At 39.2% G+C, this 23,581-nt stretch overlaps 1 protein-coding gene and 1 long non-coding RNA gene across 2 annotated transcripts in view; one reads left to right on the top strand and one right to left on the bottom strand.

The window, feature by feature from the left end:
- Positions 1–23,581, top strand: part of LOC105199956 — a 76,453-nt gene that overhangs the window by 29,160 nt on the left and 23,712 nt on the right. The gene's annotated exons all lie outside the window — the stretch shown is intronic.
- On the bottom strand, positions 3,275–9,866 carry LOC105199888 (homeobox protein engrailed-1a). The gene is made up of 2 exons (XM_011167169.3): positions 8,107–9,866; positions 3,275–4,758 (listed from the first exon to the last, which is right to left on the bottom strand). The coding sequence occupies exons 1-2, from the start codon at positions 8,765–8,767 to the stop codon at positions 4,412–4,414; spliced, it is 1,008 nt and encodes a 335-aa protein (XP_011165471.1). The 5' UTR covers positions 8,768–9,866; the 3' UTR covers positions 3,275–4,411.

Below are 23,581 nucleotides of genomic sequence, written 5' to 3'. Positions count from 1 at the left end.
GCGTATGCAACGGCGTTCCAGCAATTACGCATCGCCGCAGTTAAATACAATGGCCAGGACAACGACTCTGTAATTTATCCCCGGTTTGGGCCACCGCCCGTGCGTTTGTTTCCGACGACGGTGGAGGTCGTCGTTGCCCTTTCCGCGCGCGCGTTCCGCGACCATTCGACCCCATCCCAGCGTTCGCCACGTTTAAATTAATGATAAGTAATAATGCTGGTGGCAGGACGGACGTCGTTGGCTGGCCGTGAAATACGGGTCGGGTGATTATCAGCGGATTATACAAAAACATCACGTCCACCAAATTGCCTCTTGTTTAGAAAATTAACATTGATGTCTGATAATTACGCGAATATTTCTTGCTTAAGGATTGAAACGAGCGTTTGGCGATATAAACGCACTCAGTCTGTACCGTGTACTAATATTGTCAATCGTGAATCACCACTATCTTGCGTGCGATAATCGACGATTCTGTGAATTATTCCATCGTGGTGCGTGCATGAATCTTTAATGACAGAGGCAATGTCGTTATTATTCATATTCTCGTTTTTCGAGCGTTTAAATTTATGATAATTAATAATATATGTTACGCATAGACGACCGACACACACACACAGGCGTGTATAAATTTAAAGCACGCGTCGATAAAAGCCAAACACCGTGAATTTGCAAGTCTTACGAGCACGTTCAAAACATACGTTGCTTACTTTCCGCTCGCCGTAATTAATCGGCGTACGAGTCGTTAAGAAATGTCGATTAACGAATGAACGATCGATACTTACGGCATTGGAGTCGCCTTAATGATAACAGGACGTGATAATAAGGCGTTCCGCAAAATAAAAATTCGTGGCACGATTTGCGGTGTTCTCATGGTACTCACAGTAGTCAACTTTACTGCTAATAACGGCTTGAGTGCTTTTATGCGGGCAATTACTATCCTACGATCCGATTACTTCTATTACGCGAGCGCGTGACATGAAACTTATTTTATTACACTGAGGCTGAGCTCACGTTTTTAAAGATGTTTTGCCTATACAATACGAGTTAATAAAGTTATCGAAATTTACAAACTAGAGTCTTTTCTAAATTTTTTTTTTCATAATTAACAAAAAATTTTGGTTGCAAATGCCCGAATTTTAATCCTGAAACTAGCTGCAAAAAAAGAAATAATGAAACATTTAATTTCTAATGGTTTTTGCGGCAAAAATGTTTACACCGCATTATAATTTGATACATTCGCTCGCATTTTGAGAACAGAGCTGGTTATGCAAAAGTATACATAATTTTAAACCTGTACGCACATGGTTTTCGAACTAAACGTGGCACTGGAAATATGTGATTTTGAAAAGAGAGACATCTATATGAATGTGTATGTAAAAAAAAACTCAAGAAAGGTTTCGAGAGTTTCGAAAATCCCCTCTTAATATGCTATAGCTTTTTTGAAATCACTTTTGACACGACTCAAATAGACGATAGTGAAGATGATACGCTTGTGGCTCAGAATATACGATCTTTCACACCGAAAAAAAGGACAAAAATAAAACTTTGACAAAACCTCAAAATTTGGACTATGTATTAAATCTATATGTAACAGCAAATTACTTGCGTCTCTAAAAAATAATATTATAATTACTCGATTTTTAATTGACTTTACATATTATTCTTGATAGCTGGAATTAAGCAGTGTACGAGCGCGATATCTTCTCGCATTTTCGACGATCGCAATTCTTTCACGACTGCCGATAGCTTTGCTATACACGATATCGAGGGAAAAAAACGCGCTCGTAAATCCGATCTCTGTGAGCACTTAAACGCATACGTGTGCACGCAATATCGTCTAACAGGTGCACACCTATATCGCCTATCTCGCGTCGATCGCAACAAATCCGCGTACGAACACGCTCGAATATTGACGTACCTACAGTCATCCTCAATCGGATTCCGTTAGCCGACATCTCAAAGCCGACGTTTACTGATTCATCGTTCTTTCAGAGAAATCAATCTGACAGCAAATCTTTTCTAATTAAATAAAAAAATAAGAAAACTAAATAAGCACACATTTACTTCAATAAATAACAGACGAAAATCTCTAATATTATTGATTCACTAAAAATGATACGAAAATATTAAATAATATTATTTCATAAATTGCGTGTACTGAAATTTTGAATCATTTTAAATTAACGCATTCGTATTAAACGCGCATTTAATCTACCATCGAAAGACGCGCGTGTGGACTTGCAAATCCGGATATGCACAGCATACCAATAAATTTCAACGCGCTAAAGTAGAACAAAACTAATAGCAGTAACGGGGATCACATGTCACATTGGCCAGATTTCCACTTGAGTACCTCGCCGGCCGCGCTCGAGATACCGGACGGCTCGTTAGTTCGGGATCAATTAGTGCGTCGTGAGGCATCACTGAAAACGGGAACTTTGAGAGTTTTCCCCCCAGTGAAACAGAACGCCTTTCCAAAAACGTGACTTTGTTGCGTGCGCGCGCGCACGAAAAACGCGGAGAACGCTGGTATGGTAACGATGCTAATTAACGCGGGGATAATTTTAGTTGAGTGCTTATATATATGTATACTATAACAGCATGGTGGTATTTCTAAGCGCCTCTCGGCGGTGTAATTGCTGAACGTTTAATTGACGATTAAATCATTAAATCATTATTTCTGTCTTTTGCGTAAGTGCAATGATTGGGGAATATTATTTTTAAACAGCCATGTTCCAGATTCTAATCAATCATTAATCTAATTTTTATAACCTAATTTTTATAACTTACTGCACCATTTACAAAAATTACATAACTAGGTTTTTTTATCTTTCGACTTTATTATTAATTTATTGCTGCTTGAAACATTCTCTGTATACTGATTGATAATTACGTCTAATCACTGATTTAATTGCACATTGCACGCTGCATTGCACGCTACATGACAAATTTTTTTTCACAAAGTAATATAAATTTATATCTTGTTGCTTCATTGATTTTTTTTTTAATAATTTGTTAATTTTGTTGGGAAATATTTTTATGCTTACTCTTTCATGAAAACGTTAGGCCAAAATATAAGATGCTCATCATTCTCATTATTATTATTACTTGTTAAAGTTACACTGTTTTTAAATTTTGTTGATTTATCAACATAGGTATTGCTTGTGAAATATCTTTCGTTTTTTGATCAGTAATAATTAGTACTTGTTTCTTACTTATTATTAATACCAACAAGCTTTAAAAGATGAGGGAAAGGTAAAAAAGAATGCGCATATCGAGGGTAAAATGTTCTTTTTACTTCGATTTAATCGGCGATGAAGTATAAGCGAATTACATGGAATATTATGATCACTTATTGCGGAAAACACTAGGATATATATGTTATACGTACTTTCCATCTAAGCTATAGGTATAACATATGTATCTAGACTTGTATACAAGAATGAAGAATATACAATGTGAGATGGTTTCACGCGCGCAATGAATAATAATAATCGCCATCTAATCTCTTAGTTTATATCTTACATATAGACAAGGGCACAAAACTATCGTTATATTTACACATTATGTACAAATAAATAATTCACGCTTAAATTGACAGGAAATTTTCGTCTTGCAATCTAATTGAATTCTATCTGATACGTATAGCTACTATAATAAGTGTAAGTCTCAGAATTCACTAGAAACAATCTACATTTCAGTCGTTATACGCTAGTAAATGATTTTCTTCATACGACCAAAACACTCTCTCGATTTGAGTTTGAAAATGTTAAAGATATCGTACGCAGATGACTTTTCTTTTGCGACAGATTAGAAATAGACGATAGATGAGAACTAACACGAAAGTTTCCATAGAGAATAAAATCTATCGAATGGTTGCAGATATGGGCACTAATATATTATTATTTCCCTTAAGATCTCCCCATTTCTATTTTTTTAATCATATGTTTACAAAGTACAATAATTTTGCTTACTTAAAACTCTTCAGATTCTGTAAATATTCTTCTAATTTAAGCATGGAATTATCGAAACCAAATAATTTCCTACGATACCCTATAAAAGTTTCTTCGCACACATTTTTGCAAAAACATCCTATCTACCGACTAAATATATATCGATTTATTTAATGTCAACTATTCTGCCATTGCACTGTTACAAAATCGTTACGCGGATTTCACTCCCCATTAGGACAGTTTTATTTCTTATTCCCCAGCTCTTCATTCTCAGTCTTAACTCAATCATAATGATTACATGTACTCGGAATTTCTTCATAAATAATATTTTGACGGCTTTCTCTTCGTCGACAGCGCTCAACGCTGACAAAGACTTCTCAGAGCGCTTATATGTAGCCATGTGTCATTCTAGTCTCTAACTCTCCGTTTCGTCGCTGCCATTTGAATTTATGCGAGTCTCAATGATTCCTTCCGGTTACAATCTCCTCGCCGTCCTCGTCCACCGGCACGGTGGAATGATTGTAAAGACCTTGCGCCATTAGCTGGAGGGCCAACGGATTTTTCTGACCGCTCGCCTTCTTTATCTTCGCCCGCTTGTTCTGAAACCAGATCTTGATCTGAGCCTCATTGAGGTTCAGGTCCCGCGAGAGCTGTTGTCTCCTCTTTTCCGTCAAATATCGATTCTCCGTGAATTCCCGCTTCAGCCTGGAGAGTTGTTCGGCGCTGAAGGCCGTCCTAGGCCTCTTCTCTTCCGGCGCGCTGGGCTTCCCGTCCTGCGAGCGTTTCACTCGCCTCGTGCGCGGTCCTGAAACGACAAAAGAAAGCTCGCATTAATCTTCAAGGACTTTTGCAAGTGAAGTTCGAGGCAGCGAGAAGCACGGCGCGGCATTATCGCGGGGAAAGTGGGCGTTCTCATCAATTTGTCCACACACCGCCGTGATTCAGCGTTTTCGCGCGCTCGCTCGTTCACTCGCTCGCTCGCTCGCCTCGTTGGAAGGACACTTGGGGGGATAACTATATCTGAGCAACCGCTTTGGAATTTAGCGAAGGCGGAAATAGTTGGTCCAACCGCGGCGTATCTGAAATTGCACCTGCGATCGTATGGGAATTGCAATATTACGCGAGTCTACTAATGTCTACCGGCCGTTTATATTCTCGTACGGCTTAATGTGATACGATTACATTATTGAAAAGTCAAGGATCGAGTCACGTGTGCGTTCTTTCTCACGTTAACGATCGGAATTTCGCGAGGCATGCTTTTAAACGCGATAACGAGTATACTGCGATCGCCCTGCGCCCTGCGTCCCGTCCAAGGTAACGTTCATCGCCTCGAGAATCCTGAGCATTAGCATTACACGCTTTTGATTTTTATTTAACTACATTGATAACACAACCATGTAGAGCTGGAATACATCCGCGTGCTTCTGCGCGCGCTGCAGTTATCGCCGATGTTGTTATTATCTTCGGAGAAACCGTTAACCGGTCGTTTCAGCTGTTAGTAGCTTAAAATATATCTCCACGATGAGACGTAATTATTACCGATAGTACGTTAAATACATATAATTATCAGCATTATTATTACTTCTGAAAGAAGTCATGTATTCCGACACTTAGTAATTTAAAAAAAAGGATATCTGATCGTTTCGCATACCGATCGTTAACTGCCAACATTATTATCGCTTCAAAAAAATACCGAACATTAATTTCATCGCCACGAGAAAACGCAAGCCGCGATCTTTTTGCCGCAATCATCGCTTCACTTCAGGTTCAATCATAAATAATGAATGGGAATCCCATTATATTGAACGACTATATATATGATAATTTCTAATTTATTGGTTTTCAATCTTTGCTTTCTTTGTTATTAATAATGCTGTTGCGCGCACGTATTTCCAAGAAATTCCTCATTCAAACGAACCCTCCTCCCCCCCCACTGTTTTCGACGCGACGGAAACGCAGCGGGAGATGCGAAAGAGTCTCGAGATTAAAGACGAACTCGCCGAATTACATGGAGAATAAAATGTTTCCGTACGAAATAAATTATTAAGTATGCTAAATGCGCTCATTTCAGAAACGGTAACATACGATTGCACCAAGGGTTCGCGAAAATATCGACACGCGGAGCAAGCAATTTCGTATTCGAATGCCGACAAAGCAAGCGACTTTGTCAACCGCTTCGAATGGCGTGACGTGAAAGCGCGATAATGACATATACAGGGTCAGAAAGGTTTTCTCAAAAATTCGAGAAACCTTCGAGACAATCGAGACCATTAACGTATGAACGAAGCTCGAGATATGCGATACAAATTTCGCTCGTGTCTTTTGCTTTGTCCAGTTGTTTACGGACAACGTCCTGGCGAGAAAGTACGATGTCGAGACCAACATATTTTGACGGTCACCGCTTTTATGCGTATGCTGATCGCTCACGCAAAGAAAGAAAACAATTTCGATTGCTTAATTATCTCATTTATGATAATTTTATATCTACTATAAGATCTTTTCTAAAAATAAAATAAATTTACGGAAGTATATTGATACACACAACATTATTATTCTTATTTGTTTTTTTCTCTTTGTCTCTCTTTCTCTGTCTCTTTCTCTCTGTACATATCACTAAATGGTACAAAATGTTACACGAAACCGCACTCAAGGGTTAACGCTCGACGATGAAGAGGCTCGCGGAAGATAAGTGGGCGATCCTCGACAATTAGTAAGGAGATTATCGGGTCGAAACTCACGGACCACCCCGAGTATAGAAAAGGCTGATGGGCATTCACCTGATGGAGAAAGTGAGATAAACGTAGAGGCGTACAGGTGAAAAAAAAGAATTGACAAAGAGGACGGAAGAATGGCAGCGTCATATGTGGGGCAGTGATTACAGAAGGTAGTTCGTAGAATGTAGGTTCTACACAATTAAGTTCTGCGAACGGGCGCAGGTGGCATCGGATCGTACGTTAGCTTCGCCTATACTTGCAATTAGATGTAGAGATTCTTTCGTACAAAGTTCCGTGATCTTCCGCGCGGAGTGTAATAACTTATTGCGGTAATATCGAGCGGCGGGATAGACATTAGGTCCGTATGTTGGCCATCACATAATTTATTTGTGGAGCGAACTGTTATCTAACGCAGGCGCGTAATTAGATACTCTCGAGGCAGAGATCGCCGCAATTTGTCGGCGAGGCGTCGTGGATAATCACGACTCGCGTCCGCACGAGTTGGACGCCGCTGGCGCGGAGTTCGCGCGAGCGATTAATCATTTAAATAAGTTCATCGATGCGCGATCGCGACGGTTACGAGCGAGATTCTCACGTCGCGCGCTCGTTCCTCTCTCGTGTACTCGTATCATTAGATATCGCGTTCTCCATGCGCCGCATTCGTGAGCTTCGAGTCTATTTTCTCCCCTCTTTCTTTCTTTTATTTGTCTTTTATTTATTTTATTTTATTTTATTTTTTTGTCAAAACGAATAGAGTTGCTAAACCGAGAAAGTATAATTCATGCGAAGGGACCACGATTATACATGTAAAAAGCAGCGATTATGCTTAAGCTCCCCTCAATAACCGCGCTAGAAACGCGGAGCTACTTTTTCCTCAATCCGTGACTTCCAGGTACAAAGCTCGCGATAAGCCCGGACGAAAGCCATGTGTTTTGCTCGTGAAAGGATTTTTACTTATCTTCATGCCGCATAATTTTTCAAACGCTTTGGTAGGGATTTTAATTAGTGGTCGATCGCGATTTTGTAACTGGAGCGCATTATGGAGCGCATAAGTGAACAAAACATCTTGATAGACATTTCCGACGTTGCAACCACGCAAGTTCTTCTTGCATGTGCAAAGTTAAACGCAAGTCACGTACCACGCGCACGGAAAATCTGATGAATTTCTAACTTGTTTGCTTTTTAAGCATCGTTAGACGTACTAGTTCAATAATCAAGCGCCGCGAAGTTGATACCCGCGATGGGGTAATATGAAAAATCAAAAAGTAAAATTGAACAATACACTTTTTCTAATAATATTAAAATAAACTGCAATTTTGATACATTGACTATTTACTCCGTGAGAATTACATATCGACTTTTAACGAAATATGTCAATAAACAATAAAATATAAAGTAAAAGAACATGTCTAATAAAAAGAAAATGTCCTCGAAATTACCTGAGGACGGTCTGTCCGAATATCTGGTACAGTAGACCCACGCGGGCCACAATTGACTCTGGCCATTAGTAGCATTTTTCTGACTTGTTGACGTGCTACCGGTACTGCCGCCAGATGTGTTGTCGCCGGTTAGAGAATCGGCGCCGATCGTGGATGACGTGGAACATAAGGAGGATGGACCGGTGACTGTGCTACTAGTGACCGAGCTCCTGCTAGACGCGAGACTTTCGAGACTGCCGCTTCTGCTCAATCCGCTTTGCCTGTGCAAAGGTGACGTGAGTCCATTGTGAGAGAGAGACGGGAAATTGTCCTTTTCTTTGTGGACCGACTGCGGTGATAGTCGGGTGGACGATAGGCTGAGGTCACGTGGAAGCGGAAGCGGACTGCGCGGTAACGATATAGTAGAAACAGGTTGTTTCGTCGTGAGAATGGCTTCACGGCCGAAATCTGGCCTGAGAATGTTGACGACGCTGAAGCGTAACGGCGTCTCGGTGGCCTGCTGGTCATCCGGCTGACGATCTTGATGCGGCACTACATGGCTCTCTGGCGACAACACGTGATGACGGTGATGATGATGATGGTGGTGGTGGTGGTGAAGGTGACTGGTGACTCCCAGTAGACTTCCATACGTGGCATCCATAGTCACAAGTGCTACGCTCATTTTAATATATATTTATGTACATCAAAATACTTTTGTCCGATAATACAAAACGGAAAGTTATTCGTGACACTGTATCGTTGCGGCTGTATTGAAAAGAAAACACGCGTTTTCACTGTTCACTGCTGTCAATGAGCCGCTCTGTCGCATTAATTAAAAATCCTCCGTCGTCACGCAATAGATGCAAATCTCTCTAAATTGTTAATTTCGAAAATCTCTTGTATACACTATTCACGTGTCACCAATAACCGTGTCGAGCATATCGTCCATGCGCTGCATTCCTCGAAGGCTACCACGAATCTCTTCGTGTTGTTGTTGTGGTTCACTGTTCAATCAATCCTTCAAAATTGTCGAATCCGTTATAATAATTTCGAACGTGTCGTGAACGTAGGGAGATCACGTAGCAGTTCTTAGAAATACTCATACGTCCCCGGTATAGTTTGGTTCACGGCGCGTGTTAATTATCGGCTCGTCTTTGGAGCCGGTCCAAGCCGAGGACTCCAGCTATCGGCTTTTCCCGAGGTTTCCGAGTACTCCAACGAGTGCTGTGACGGGTCTGACTGGCTGTCCATCCGTCGCTCAGTGATGTCTAAACTAGGGGACCTGGGGTCCCTACTTACCGCCTGTCCCTCCTCACCCCTGTCCCTTCACTCCTCCTACGCCGCAGTCCGGAGTGCAGTGCACTAGACACCCTCGATTGTATCTCTATTAACTCTTCGGTCAAACGCTCCGCCTACTGGCGTAAGGTGTACCGTACTCCCTTCCGCCTGTCGTCATCCCCACCGCCAGTGGTACGGGTAGTAGGGGACTACGCTCACGAATTTCCTACGGATCAATGTTACCAGCTTTCCTCCGAACTCCCAATTCCGCGACGAGATTCGCATGTCTTTAATTGTACACTTTTGCCATAACCAGTCAATTAATAGGCGAGAATTTAAACACGTTTATTGACACGATTCAAAAATTTTATTTACAATATTTATGTAAATTACATTTACATAAACATACAAATCAATTATTAAGAGGTTGATTCGCATTACTTATAAACGTACCGCACAATTTAATTTGGACACATTATAGTTCAAAAATATCTATATTAAGAAAGAGAAGTAAAGACAAAAATGTATTTAAGAAACACTTGACTTTTAATATATGATATTGACAAATATTATCAATTTTATCAATAGAATTTTGTCATATGTTATTATATTAGACCGAAACTATGTTAATATAAAAAAAACACAAATCTGATCTGCATAAAAATACAAATATTTTAATAAAATTATTTTGCGATTTATATCAATTTCTATATAAGAAATTGTTATGTATAGACAATTACTATAAAATATCGCGACAAAATTTTGTTTACAGCGATCTACAGTCCATTTAACATTGTGCACACTTGGAATATACGAATATCCGCGCCACTGTGAACAATAACGAGAATACTCACTTCTCTCCGCCCCATTTGAGCCTTCCCCACCACGATTCTAACTTCCAGGTCTCGCCCACGTCCTCGCCCCTCCCCTACGATACCACGCCCGCCCTGCCACCCCTCCCACTGTGTTCTACCCACTACTCCATACTTTTGTTCCTCCCCACCGCGACTGTATGTTGTCGACCCGATCAGGTTGAAGACGACTAATTCATTTCTTCAAGCCGAAGAGCGAGCTCCTTCTTTCTCTCCTGACTCTTCCCTTTTTATCCCAGTGAGACGTGGATTTTATCGTCGCGCGTCAGAATCGCTTCATACAAAAATTTGCACGAACACCATCAGCACCATGACCCGCTGTTCTCCTTTTTTTTCCAGCTCCGACGGCTTTGCGACGGTTAACGAACAAATGTATTACCGACCCTATGACAGATGCTGTTCCCCTCTTTGTTTCCTTTTTCAATGTCCTTTATTTTTCTCTCTCGCTTTCTACATTCACTTGTGTACGTTGTACAGTTTTTTCACTTCTATATCCATATCTCTATATCTCTATATCTCAGCAGGTACTTATTCCTAGATCGCTTAATCATACTGACGCTTCAGAGAGACAATTGGTAAGAGAGGAACAGCAGTTGAGCCTTTCGTTTGGTATTTTACGTGACTTTACGATGCAGCTACCGTGTAATGAACCTTCCGCAATCAGTTCTGCTTCGTAAATCTTAGCACACATCGCATTTGAATATTTAAAAATTTAAAAAGCACCTTTAGAATACTTTATCAGAACGCGTGAGATCTTGAAATATTTACTTGACGCAATTGCGTAAAAGTCGGAAACTGTTAATGCGACAAATGTAAAACAAGTGGCATTATCTACCATCTGGCATGTTTTCCGAGATCGTTGTAATTCTATTCTCTTATACATGCTGCACCAGACTGAATTGGCGTCAGAGGCTTTTTATTCGTCGAATCATGATATTTTTTTCTCGCAGCGCGATCATCAACGATGACGATACTCTCGTCTGTTAATCAACGAAACGAAATTACGGTTATTATCTCTTTAACGTCTAATCGCGTATGGGATGCTCTTCCTCCGTTCGAAGTGTTATTTGGTCCTGACATGAAAGCAGCGTGGCTACGCATTAGAAACACGCGAGATGTATAAGGGCGAGATGTATAAGGACTCGTCATTAAAATGGTTGCAATTAAAGCTCGTAAAGAAATCTACCTCGCGATATAAAGGTCGCACGCGATAAATCAGGTGTTTCGCGTGGTAATTGGCGGAGACACTCAACTTGCTGTTCACGCCTAGAACACGCCTGGTCGACGCGACAACGCAAAAATGAGATTTGTGCAAGCATCCTGGAGAGGTGATCAATTTGCAAATTTAATGAAGTTCTGCATCAGGAAAAAGATCGATAAATTTAAAAATATTTATAGTCGCCTAGGAAAGAAAATATTTAAAAATGTTTTATTTTTATTAGACATGAAATGAAATTTTAATTATAAAATAAAATGGAAAATATTTTTATTTGATATACAAGCGACTTGAATGTACTTCAAAGTATCAAATAAAGATTGAAGGATACTTTTCATGTAATGCTAAGCCAGGAAATTTTTATGGCTTTTTCTATAAAAAGATTGTCATTCATATGCGATCCGTGTAATAATTTAACAAGTTATGCATCATTTAAAAAATTCGAGGCGCCTGCAAAATAACTAACTGTTTTGCCAAGTGTTTCGAGTTAATAAGCTCATTAATGCTATTTGATAGAATAATATGCAGCGAGGAGTGAACGTGTAATTAACGTGATGCAGTGAAATAAGCTTTCAAATGGAAGTTATGTGTATACTCGCATTCAACAAATCAACATTTTTATCAGCCATCAGTTGATCATCGCTCACCTGGGTTTCGCCTTAGGTAGAGCGTCATAAATTACGAAAGACTCATTTTTTACGCCAATTATTGACCATACATCGATGGCTTTCGAATAAAACGCCACAATTTATCTGGTTCCACTGATTAACGGCATTATTTAATTTTTCTTTCCGTTAACATATCTCTCATCTTATTTAATTATCTCTGCTGCTGATTATTCGACAATTTTGCAATAATTAAATCACTCTCCAATCAACATATCGTAGCAATAAATCATGGGGCGTTGATTCAGAATAAATCTAAAATGTTTTTGTCAACGGAGAAAATACAATTGCATTTACAAAATGTGAAAATAGGATGTAAGATAAAAATAAAATATATGTACATATATTTTTAATATATTTATTACTTATATGTTTATTACTTTCTTACATATTTATCATTTGATTTTTTAAATTTCACTTTCGTATACCTGTAAAACCTGAATGTTATTTCTATCATATTGGACTTATTATATTTGAAGGTACGCTTAAAGTTGGGAAAAAAATTATAAATTTCTTTTTAAGCAATGAACAGGGTAAAAGGGAAGGTACCGCAATTCTCTGTGATTATCGTCCGTGCCGCTACAACAACTGACGTGGCTACCCCGAGGTGTACCTTTTATACCCATCTCGAGAGCCGGCGTCCTCAGTCGCCACAATGTAGTCTATAATGTCGGCGAATTGTTCGTTCGCTCGTTTTACGTCTCTCGTCCTTTCGCGTAAAGACCCAAAATTCCAAGAATGAGAATATACGATTCCCTGTGACGAACGCGACTTCGAGCCGACTTTGGACGGCAGATACCTTTTTGCCAGGACGTACGCCCTTCGTATCTTCTCGTCAATGACTGCTCGTTGCTTAGCTTCCGTCGACTCGGTTTCTGTGCCTCGACATCAGGCGATTTCCTTTGTTTCCCCTCATTGCGAAGTCCACGAAGGAGTGCGTAAGATCGTCGTTACGGCCGACGGTTTTATTAATGACCACACCTACAGGGACACCAGCTGCCGTGAGCCGCAGGGTAATCATTAGTCGCAAGATCGCTTCGTGTCCAGAGACAATAATAGAGATAGCAACCATAAATAACTGCAACGTGTCCATCTATCAATAGCGTCTAGCCAAGCCAAGTTGGGTTTCAAGAATTTCCATATGGGATTACCATGCTAAAGCGAGACTCGATTGAACGTACTAGCTTACTAAATGCCATTGAATAACTCTTTCACTTTAGAGTATGTCATCATTAAATTAATAATCGATGAAGAAAATTCCAATAGAGTCGGTAATTCAATAAATAATGAAGGAAACTTCTTTATTAACGATTTCATAATAATTTGATTAACAATGTAACATCGAAGAATGTAATTATCGAGAAAAATACAACAGGATACAATCATATAACGCGCTTTATGATGCTTTGCTAATTTTATTTATAAAAAGATGTAATTTTGTATTTAACAATAGATTACATTATCTAATTCTGTTATTCTGTGTATTTTATTTTAATCTTTTTTATTCTTAGTGGCTCAGATAACTTAAAACGTTTGCGCCATTAAAATTATTTATACTTCATATTTTATTAATCAGTATAATTTTTATTAGTAGATTTTAAAAAATGATATATAAATGGTAACTACTGGATAATCTTGCATCGTTATATCATGTCATTCAATCACGAATTACAATTCATGAGACTATTGGCCACGTCATCAACGATTCAGATGTAGATTATTACAAACACTCCCCTATTCAAACTGCCGGTCCATCATTTGTTATATACATTGAGGCAGAGGCAAATCACCGAAATGCAAACCTTAATCCCCTCGTTAGATCGCGCACAGTGCCGTAAGCGAAGAGTCTTTCGAGAGAAAACGCCTACGGCGAAACCAATCGCCGCTCTGGGACGTCAGGGATTGATTGGGTTTTTCGTCTCGCGCGAGTCCCCTCTCTCCAAAAGCGAGCAACGAGACGCGCGGGCCTAGCGCGCGGCGATCATTATTCCCTGAGCGCGATTTGTAAACGGGTTCTATTTATGGCACTGCAAACTCTATAATCAGCCGCCGCAGGGGCGACGACTTATTTAGAATAATTAATGCGGGTACGACCTCGTGAACCGGTCCGTGGCCAATAGGCACGACAAGTGCCCCACCGCTCGCCCGTTAGAGGGGAAGCGATGGGCGGGACCAGACTCGAGCACCCGCCCACGGGAGAGCCTCGCATGCAACTTCGCGTGCAGCCGCAACCAAGGGTCTCTAGCTCCTGTGGCTCCCCTCTTCTTTCCGACGCGACTTCGTTCACCGTGCTTTTTTCGGTGCTGAACAATATTTTCTGGAGCAACGCAGAATCCTTCGCGTAATCATGCGCGCGCGAGAAAAAATATTTTGCGCAAAGCTGTTGCTCATCCCTTCGTCTGTGGTTTGTGAAATTGAATTTTTACAACAATCGTTGTGGCAAACTTGGGTTGAAACATACACGTGTATCTACTTTCTGTTGTGAAATTTCAACTGTTAAACGCTGAGTAAAAATAGGTGTATTTGATATTAAAAATTTGTTTTAGTTAGTCATGTGCCTTGTGTAGATTGCATATTGAAAAGTATATATAAGAAAAGCTTGTGAAATTCTCTATTACCTACTCCAAATTACTTTAAATTTTGCAACGTTTAATTCGATGCTAATAAATAATTGAAAAATTGCACACTTATTACAAGAACCTCATCCTCACTATAAAAACAGTTGAATACGAAAACCCAATTTTATTTATCTACATATTGTTCAGTAAAGATGACGATTTCTCAATAAGAACCAAATTAAGTCAATGATTCAAACGGTCTTTCTTTCTAGCACCACCTTCTCTAACAACTCTAGTCCACCCCTCTGTCGTACGCTCTCACAGTAAAGCATTACGGCACGGGACCACACGCAAGTAGTATACATTCGAGCTAAATACGCGATCAATCGAAATGATCGGGCGAACAAACGAGCGTCCGACGGCCGGGGTGACGGACGAGCGTGAGCACTGAATAAATGGCGCAGCGGAACGGAACGTCGAGTTGCTGATGCCCCTTAATCCAGTTTATAAACACACCAGGACCACACCCACTCTCGTTCGTTCCACCCTCGATAATGCTCAACGGCGTTTCACGCGGACGGGGCGCGCTATTTGATATGGCAGCGCGAGAGGGCCGGTTGAGATAATGTACACCCGGTACATGCGAAGATAACCGCACCCCAGGGAAGCCCCGCTGCTTATGAACCGTTCTAACGCGATGGGGAACCGCAAAGCATTCCGCGCGTACTGATTTATCGGCGGGGAGGTGATAAACGAGGCGAGTTCATCTTGCCGGGCCATGGCACTCGCGCTCAGCCCGCCGCGGAAACTGTCCCGCCAACTGTTCCGTGAAAGCGTGCCCCGCAGCCTTCAATTTGTGCTTTATCATCCTCGGATCGCGCGAGTGCCCGCGAACGTCCGAGAGAACGACAATACCCGCGATTATCAAATGCTTCTATTACGGCGAAATTATGGGAACAGTTGAAGAGTTCGCGGGCGATTTATTCTTATTATATCTCAGTACATCACGTACTAAGCGAACCAGATGGTTTCTTTATTCAAGAACGTTACAATTGACATAACTTAAATGACACAATTGTTCTTTCACGAGTCGATATACGAAACAAGCTTCGCCAAGTAATAACTTGTCTCGCGCCGACACTAGTTGCCAATTTCTGCAACGAAGAAAGGGCGCGCTGAAAAATTAACGTCCCATTTAATACTCGTGTATCTCCACACGCGAAGCTTACGAATTCATTTGCTACAAGGCAATCCTCGTGCGCCGTAAACTTTCGTTTGTCGCATACACGACGAGCACGTCGCGGAAAATAGATGTAAGTCGTACATCCCGACTTGCACACGCGCACTCGCGCACATACACGCGGAACAGGATGATCGCCCCGTTGCCCGCACTCCCTCGACGGTTTTTGCCGCGAAGAAGAGACGCGAGCGGCCGTCTCTCCTCTACTTAACCCGTTGCCCAGCTTACCCGTGGTCGAACGATGGTCGTTACCTTCAGGTCTCGAACATTGTTCACGAGCACCGGACTAGAAAAGATCCAACGTAGCGCCATATTCGGCCGCGCGGAGATGCCGAGCTCACAGAAAGCATAATGATACCGTATTGACGTCCGTCTGAAAACGATGGAGGCATTGTCAGTAGCAAACCTTCCGATAGGTATCCTAAACGGTCGCTTAGGACCCCGAACGCTAAAAGCAATCCGCGACTATTCGATGAAATTTACAACAATGCTTCTCACTTCCCATACAGCACAGCATAGCAAAAACGATGCAAAATATTGTTACAATGTTTCTATTACAATGCTGTATCCTTTTGCATTTAATTTCTCACAAAATGCCAAGTTAATCAGTAAAGCGGTATTTTAATTATAATATAACATTGAAATGATGTATTATAAAACTTTTTTTTTTTTTAGATGCCATTCTATCTATTCTCTTGTATAGTTCATAAAGCTGTATATTTACCACTAAAGTTTTCTCGGGTATTCTTACGACTTTAAGAATGTCACTTATCTAGACGCTTGCACATATGTCGTCAATAGTATAAGAGACGCGTAAATTCAATTCCGCGGGACTCTGGTTCCATATATTGATTGTCTCAGCCGAGCGACGTAACCATAAATTCAATGAGGTTCTAGTATACCGCCATTAATCATGCTTTATCGTTTTATACGCCGAAGGGTAGTAATTTATAAAGGAGGTACAACATACTCTAGTCAGGCATGCGTGTTTTCAACATGCTGTTCTGCCACGCAGAAAAAAGTGCAATGCATCTTGATTGAATCTCTATGAAAATCTGTTTAAACTAACAATTACGAATAATGTCATAAATCTTTGAAAAGAAAGATTAACAACACTTGATTAATCAGAATATCATGAATAATTTATCATTTCTTTTAATATATTTAATAAATTATTGCAGTTCAAAATCAAAATATTCCTTTCATAAACAAAAAAATAATTTCTCTATAAATACATTTTAAATTTCTCATTAATATTTCATGTACAAGCATTTTGTAACTGCGCACAATTTGTTCACATTTTCTGATAATTCTATGACATTCTTATTATTTACAATATAAACGTCGTAGGTAAAATTACAAGTCAAGAATTGGTTTTCGTCGTTTGCGAGATAATTTGGTCGAAGAGCAAGAAGTTTCGTATTAAACTACAATGGTACACAAATCAAATTAGTTTTAAAGAAGAAGAGGTAAAAGTGTCACTAAATTTCTTTGAAGAAAGAAGCGTGAAGAAGTTCGAGAGACAAGCGTGAAAAAGTTTCTATAAAAATTTTTTTTGTTTTTAATGGTCTTTCTACAAAAACAAGCAGGACTGATTATTTTCTATTTCATAACGATTTCTGAAACAAGAAGTCTCCTTTCGAAACCAATCTTTCAAAGACCTTTTTCCGTTCCTGTGCATTTCTATTACAAATTTATATTCACGGACACGAATACAATAAGAAAATTTTGCTACAAGAAATGGTTTTATGTACAAAAGAGATATTTTTTCTCTATCGGAAATATCCTTCTTTACATTATAAACATGGTCGCGAATTTCCTTATCACGTAGTTCGTCGTATTTATGCATATACGACATGCATACGCGACGATAAATTATACTTGCCATCAACATGATATTACGTTGGCGGATAACGCACTTTTCCAATTAACTTTTTCTATTCGCATGAATAAGTCATTTCCTGTCACGTCTTGACAAAGTTTCTTCAGAGTCAACGTTAAAGCGTAAAACGACATAGTTCAAAGACTGAACGGAACTATTCCGATTCCTTTTTACATGCCGACAACAATTCCGAGTCTCACATATAGCGATTTTAAAATAGATTCTAAATATATCTCTTTCAGCTTTAGAGAATAGATTGGACAAAAGAAATCATAGTCTACGCTTTGTCGTTATACTTCAGGGATATAATTTTAAATTGAAGAAAAACTTAAAGAATATACATAAATAGTCATTTTAAGGTCACGTTCTTTACTGTTTCCAATTGGATGTCAGCACATGAGACTCCTTTACTTATTGTTAGAAAACATACATCTCTTTTTTTTTTTTTTGTTTAAAAATGACCGAATAAAATTGCGAAAAAGTGTTAACCTTTAAATAGGTAGATGGTCAAACGTTACGTAAGTAGGTAGGTTGGATGCTGACAATACGCTGAAGAAATGTTATTATTATTATAATATATTTTTATTAGTATATTGTATCATATTTAAATTTACATCAGTTAAATCCTTATAAGATAGAGGAATGTAAAAAAATGAACTTTAAAACTTATGGACAATACTTGTTATTTTTCTTTTCCAGAACAGGAATTGTAATTCTGAATTTTTCCGTGGTCTGGGGTGCTGTAGCCATCCCACATCTACTTAAAGGTTAAACTCATTGGAAACGTTCTTAAAATTACTTACATTTTATAAATCGTAATTAAAAATCACAAATGTCAAGCTGTAACTACCCAATTTTATAGAACAATTAAAATTGCACCGCAAATTATGTGAGACAATATAGTCATGTTTACCTCGTATAAAGATGTATTAAGTTGTTCAGAAAGTTGTTTGCTTTAAAAGTGTGGAGTATCATGAGCTCTAGCTGAACGAACTGAAAGCTGCCTTCGCGCCCTGAACTAGTTAACAGACATGGAGATATCTTTCACCATGATAACGCTAGACCTTGCGTCATAGTGCTCATCCGTAGGAATCTGTCAAACTTTGAATAGACTTGTTCTACCTCATTCTCCGTATTCTCCTGATCCTGACTCATCTAACTATCTATTTCTTTCTTTGAAACATTTTTTTCATGACAAACGATTCGAGTCTTTGGAAATCCTTCAAAATTCACCTTGATCAATTCTTCGCCAATAAGAAACTTTCGTTTTAGAGCATCATGAAGGACATCACGAAATTACCCAAGAGATGAGTCAAAGTCGTTGGACAAAGCGGTTTTTTTCAGTAAAATCACTTTTTGAGAATATATCGTCTCTTAGAACATTCCGGAATTTATATAGAACATTTGAAACGAACTTTCCGTACAACCTAATACATTAAATACATTTAAAAAATTTTTAATACATTAAAAAAATCAATTATGCTATTAACATATATATTTTAGAGAATTTTAACATAATAATAATTTTATTATAATACAAGTTTCCAATCTCCCCTTTTCTTTTTTTTAAGTTTAAATGCATATGAAAGGATAGACAAAAAAGTGTACGTAGATATATCGTATTCTTTATATATATTTACGTTTTCTATTATATCTTTTCCAGTATATTATTTATTAATCGCAATTGCACAAATCCAGTATATTATTTATTAATCGCATTTGTATCCAGTATATTATTTATTAATCGCAATTGCACAAATCCAGTATATTATTTATTAATCGCATTTGTAAGAATTTGAAGATGGCTTTCCATGACTTTTCAGGAAAGATCGTTTTCATCCTGACAAAAAATAACGAAAACACATTTCCAGATGGACACACATTTCACATCCATCTGGATGTAAAGTGACAAAACATACGGATTTTCTCACTTCCTACTGAGATAATCGGATTTTTCAAATCGGATTGTGACTAAGATGTCAAAACTATGTCATATTTGATAACTCAACTCAGCAGGAGATTTCTTTTGGAAGGATACAACTGGTCTCAGAAGAGACATCTGTTATCCCTAAAGTACAAAATATTTAATAAGTGTTTTATTTTCAAAAGTTTTTCATAAGCTTTCACCTTTACATTTGCGAACAATGGATAAGTCTTGTTTCGGACTGACACATTAGAGTTTTATTTATTGTGGGCCTTTTCCAAAAATTACAAATCATATTTTTCATCCCAAAAGACCTATCATAATAATGAAAAAATTCGTACTATTTTACAACAATATTTATGCTTTATGCAAAATATATTTAATAATTTATTCATAATCCTATGGAAGAGAGAGAGAGAGAGAGAAAACAAAGTTTAATAAGAGTTACTAGTTAATTTAATTTCTGTGTATATATACAATATACATGTATAAATAGATAGATAAACAAAACAAAGAATTTTTTAAAATTAAGAATACTATAGTGAATACGTTCGTTTTTCTTTTGTCAACAATATTAGGCTATGGTCTACATAGCGCTACAAACTCTTCGAAGCATTCTTTGATTTGTCAATTCGTAAAATTCTTTATTTCGATTGGTCAATCAAACGCTTCGAAGCATCTGTAACGTGAAATGAATCACAGCCTAAAATTTCGAATAAGAGTGTATTTGAGGTACAGATATGTGTCAATATCCCTGAAAAGGCTTAAAGATGCTTAATACTTAGCTAAATAAATATGTTAGAACGAAATGAAATAAATATAAAATCATTAATATTTGTCAATACCTAATATTAGAGTTTGAGATTTAGGCAAGAAAATTCCACTATGTAAAATCGTTTTCTAAATCTTCACAAAATCCTAAGCGTTGCAGATTTGGAAAATGCGACCTATTCACCTAGAAAATAATCCGTATTCGTCAAGAAAATAGTCCGTCAACCTGTTTTGACAGTCGACATTTGGAAAGGAAACGGGGCGTGAAAAGAAAAACGCAAACACACGCTTATACCTGCTCGGCAACGGCGAGCGTATCGAAAGGATCTAACCCAACAAATAGGATTTAGCGATTAACTCGCTAGGAAATATACGAATTTTATCGTGATTTTCAACGCGACCTGTGCGATCGTAAGTCAAACATCACCTTTTCTCTAATTTACCGTTTTAAGAGAGCTTTTAAAATCTGCAAATCATAACGAATTTTATAAAAGATTTTTAAGATTTTCTACGCGATTGGGCTTCTTGAGTCAGATTCGCATAACTTTGCACTCGCGTGCTGTGGTTAATTCTTAAATGACTGTAAAAGAAATTTTACGACATTTAAAATGGTGAAATTTTAATTTATTGTCAAACTTTAATATTTTTACGTATACTGGGAATTTCTCACGATACGTAGCGAATGTGGCTAATAACGTATCAACATTTTCTAAGTAATACTACTGAATATTATAGAAAAGCACTACGTTGACTACGTTATAGAATGGAAAATCCTCGACGGAATGCTTTTTACTCAAATTTATCGTTTACTTCGGTATTAAAATCAAGTATGTTATTCAATTTATTATTAAGACTCGCTATATATATATATATACGTGGCGATGGGCAATATAATAAGAATCGGGAACGCCAGTTTCTCCAGGCACAAAAAATCAGCAGGGTTCGACATTATCGCTTTACCAGGTGAGACTCTCCAGATTTCCATTTTCGCCGGCACCACGAGCGTGGCGAATCCGCTGGAAACGACACGCTCGAAAACGCGCCATCAAACACGGCCGTTTTTGCCGCTAACACGGAATGTATTAGCGTGCGGACGTTTTATTGAAGTATGGGGTAAAAAAGACAAAAAGAGCGAAACTACGGACGGGAAAAATTGAAAGGGCAGAATGGAAAGTCCTCGCGCAGCAGATGGAGGCGGGAAAAACGATTAAAGAAGAAGGAAATAGAAAAGAACTGAAGCCTGCACGTCGCATTATCCACGCTATTAAGTATATAGGCCGCAGTTGAGCCGTTACGTATGGCGAATTTAAATAAATATAAAATTTAACTTGAAGTTACAAATTGTCACGCGAGCTCGAAAAAAAATATTGCAATATTCTCGATTTAATTAAAAAAATATTGTAGATACGTACAACGCGAGAGAAAATCGATGAGTTGTGTAAAAAAAGAAGTGAAAGATAACTTGTCAATTGGCCAGACTTCCTTCGTCCGCTGCCAAAGTATTTTCGGTCATGTCCATAATTAATCAGATTTGTCTTAAGTACAAGCTTATAATTAAGGTGAGGTGTAAATTGCGTTTCGCAGTGTCCACGTCGCCGAGACGAAAGTCAAAGTTCCCAATCGAAACCAGCTTCCTTTATTGCATCGAAGCGATCAAATATTTGAGAACGTTGCCACTCAATGGCGATTTGCATGTGAATGTGGCAGCCAGCGCGTTGTCGACGATATTCTCAGCCTCCCGGCGTGGCTCGCGGCTGTGAAAGGGTCAAAGAAGTCGGCGGGCATTCGTACGAAATTCGTACGCATAAAAGGAATCGGGGGACCATGGTCTCGGGGATTGACGAAGAATCGAGAGGCATTACCGTAAGAAATCCCGAAGATCCGCGCGACTCGTAAAGTGACAGTCGCCATTCAAGTTAATACTGTCGTGCCGTGGTGTGGCATTATTTCACAATGAAATGATCATTTTACTCAGCTCAAACGTATGCGAGCGAACATTAATTAGCGCAAGGAAAGTCTCGAGACAAGATGCAGATTGTGCGTATTGCGCAAAGTAAAATCGATACGACAGATCTAAAAGCGATTTAAAATCACGTGCACGCACTACAAATAGAGTTTAACAATAATCATCGAGATGACATTTACTGAACTTTGGTGAAATAGTTTCAATCAAATATTAATATTATACACAACCAAATATTTAGTAGTAACCGTTCGATAACCGTCTGATGATCAGTTAGTTCTTATTATTACGTTTGGTTAGTATAATTACTGAATGTTTCATCATATCAATCAAACATTTAATCAAAATTATTTTCCAACCAAAGCTTGATTATTATTATCAAGCTCCTTTTTTCCGCGTGACACGTTGTCGTCGCCGTGAGAACGATGAAAAAGTGGCCGGGAAGGACGACGGATTCGACGACATCTGTTAGATTGACCGAGATCGATGGCTATTGGCACGATTGTGTGCGTCCCCCGTGCACGCATGCATGCATGCATGGATGCGCTCCGCGCATACCGATGACCGCACGGGAGAGCCGGTAATTGCGGGGATGACATTTCTCTCCGTTTTAATCAACCGGAGAAACTTTTTATATCATTGTGTTGTCGGCAGCGCAAAATCATCCACGGACTGCAGCGAGAGACGCACGGCGAATCGGCCGCTCGTTGAGATTTCACCCGTCATGCCACGCTTTAACATCGTTATTCCTCGGCTCGGCTTATAATTCGCGGGCGTGCCGTCCTAACGTACATCTCATCTCATTATTATAAAGCGGCTCCGCGTGACACGATATCCGCAATATTGTTTTGCCGCTCTGCGACCGTGCGCATTTAATTGGAAATTTTAATGCGCTACGCGCCGCGCCTCGCCTCGCCTCGCCTCGCCTCGCCTCGCCTTGCCGCGCCGCGCCGCGATGGAACGACGAACATCGGCTGAAAATTCGTATATACGTTTAACGCGAGATCGAATCGATTAATATCTCGACGGTCGCCGCGACGCGTATTACGCGCATTATTACGCGCCGTTGACGAATATTCTCGATATTCCGTCTCTCCGCCCGCGAGAAATAATTTTCGCGTCCCGAT

This window comes from Solenopsis invicta, chromosome 7 (assembly GCF_016802725.1).
Source record: "Solenopsis invicta isolate M01_SB chromosome 7, UNIL_Sinv_3.0, whole genome shotgun sequence".
NCBI classification, from domain to species: Eukaryota; Metazoa; Arthropoda; class Insecta; order Hymenoptera; family Formicidae; genus Solenopsis; species Solenopsis invicta.
Note: the sequence above shows the minus strand (reverse complement) of the source record. Positions and strands in the feature narration are given on the sequence as shown.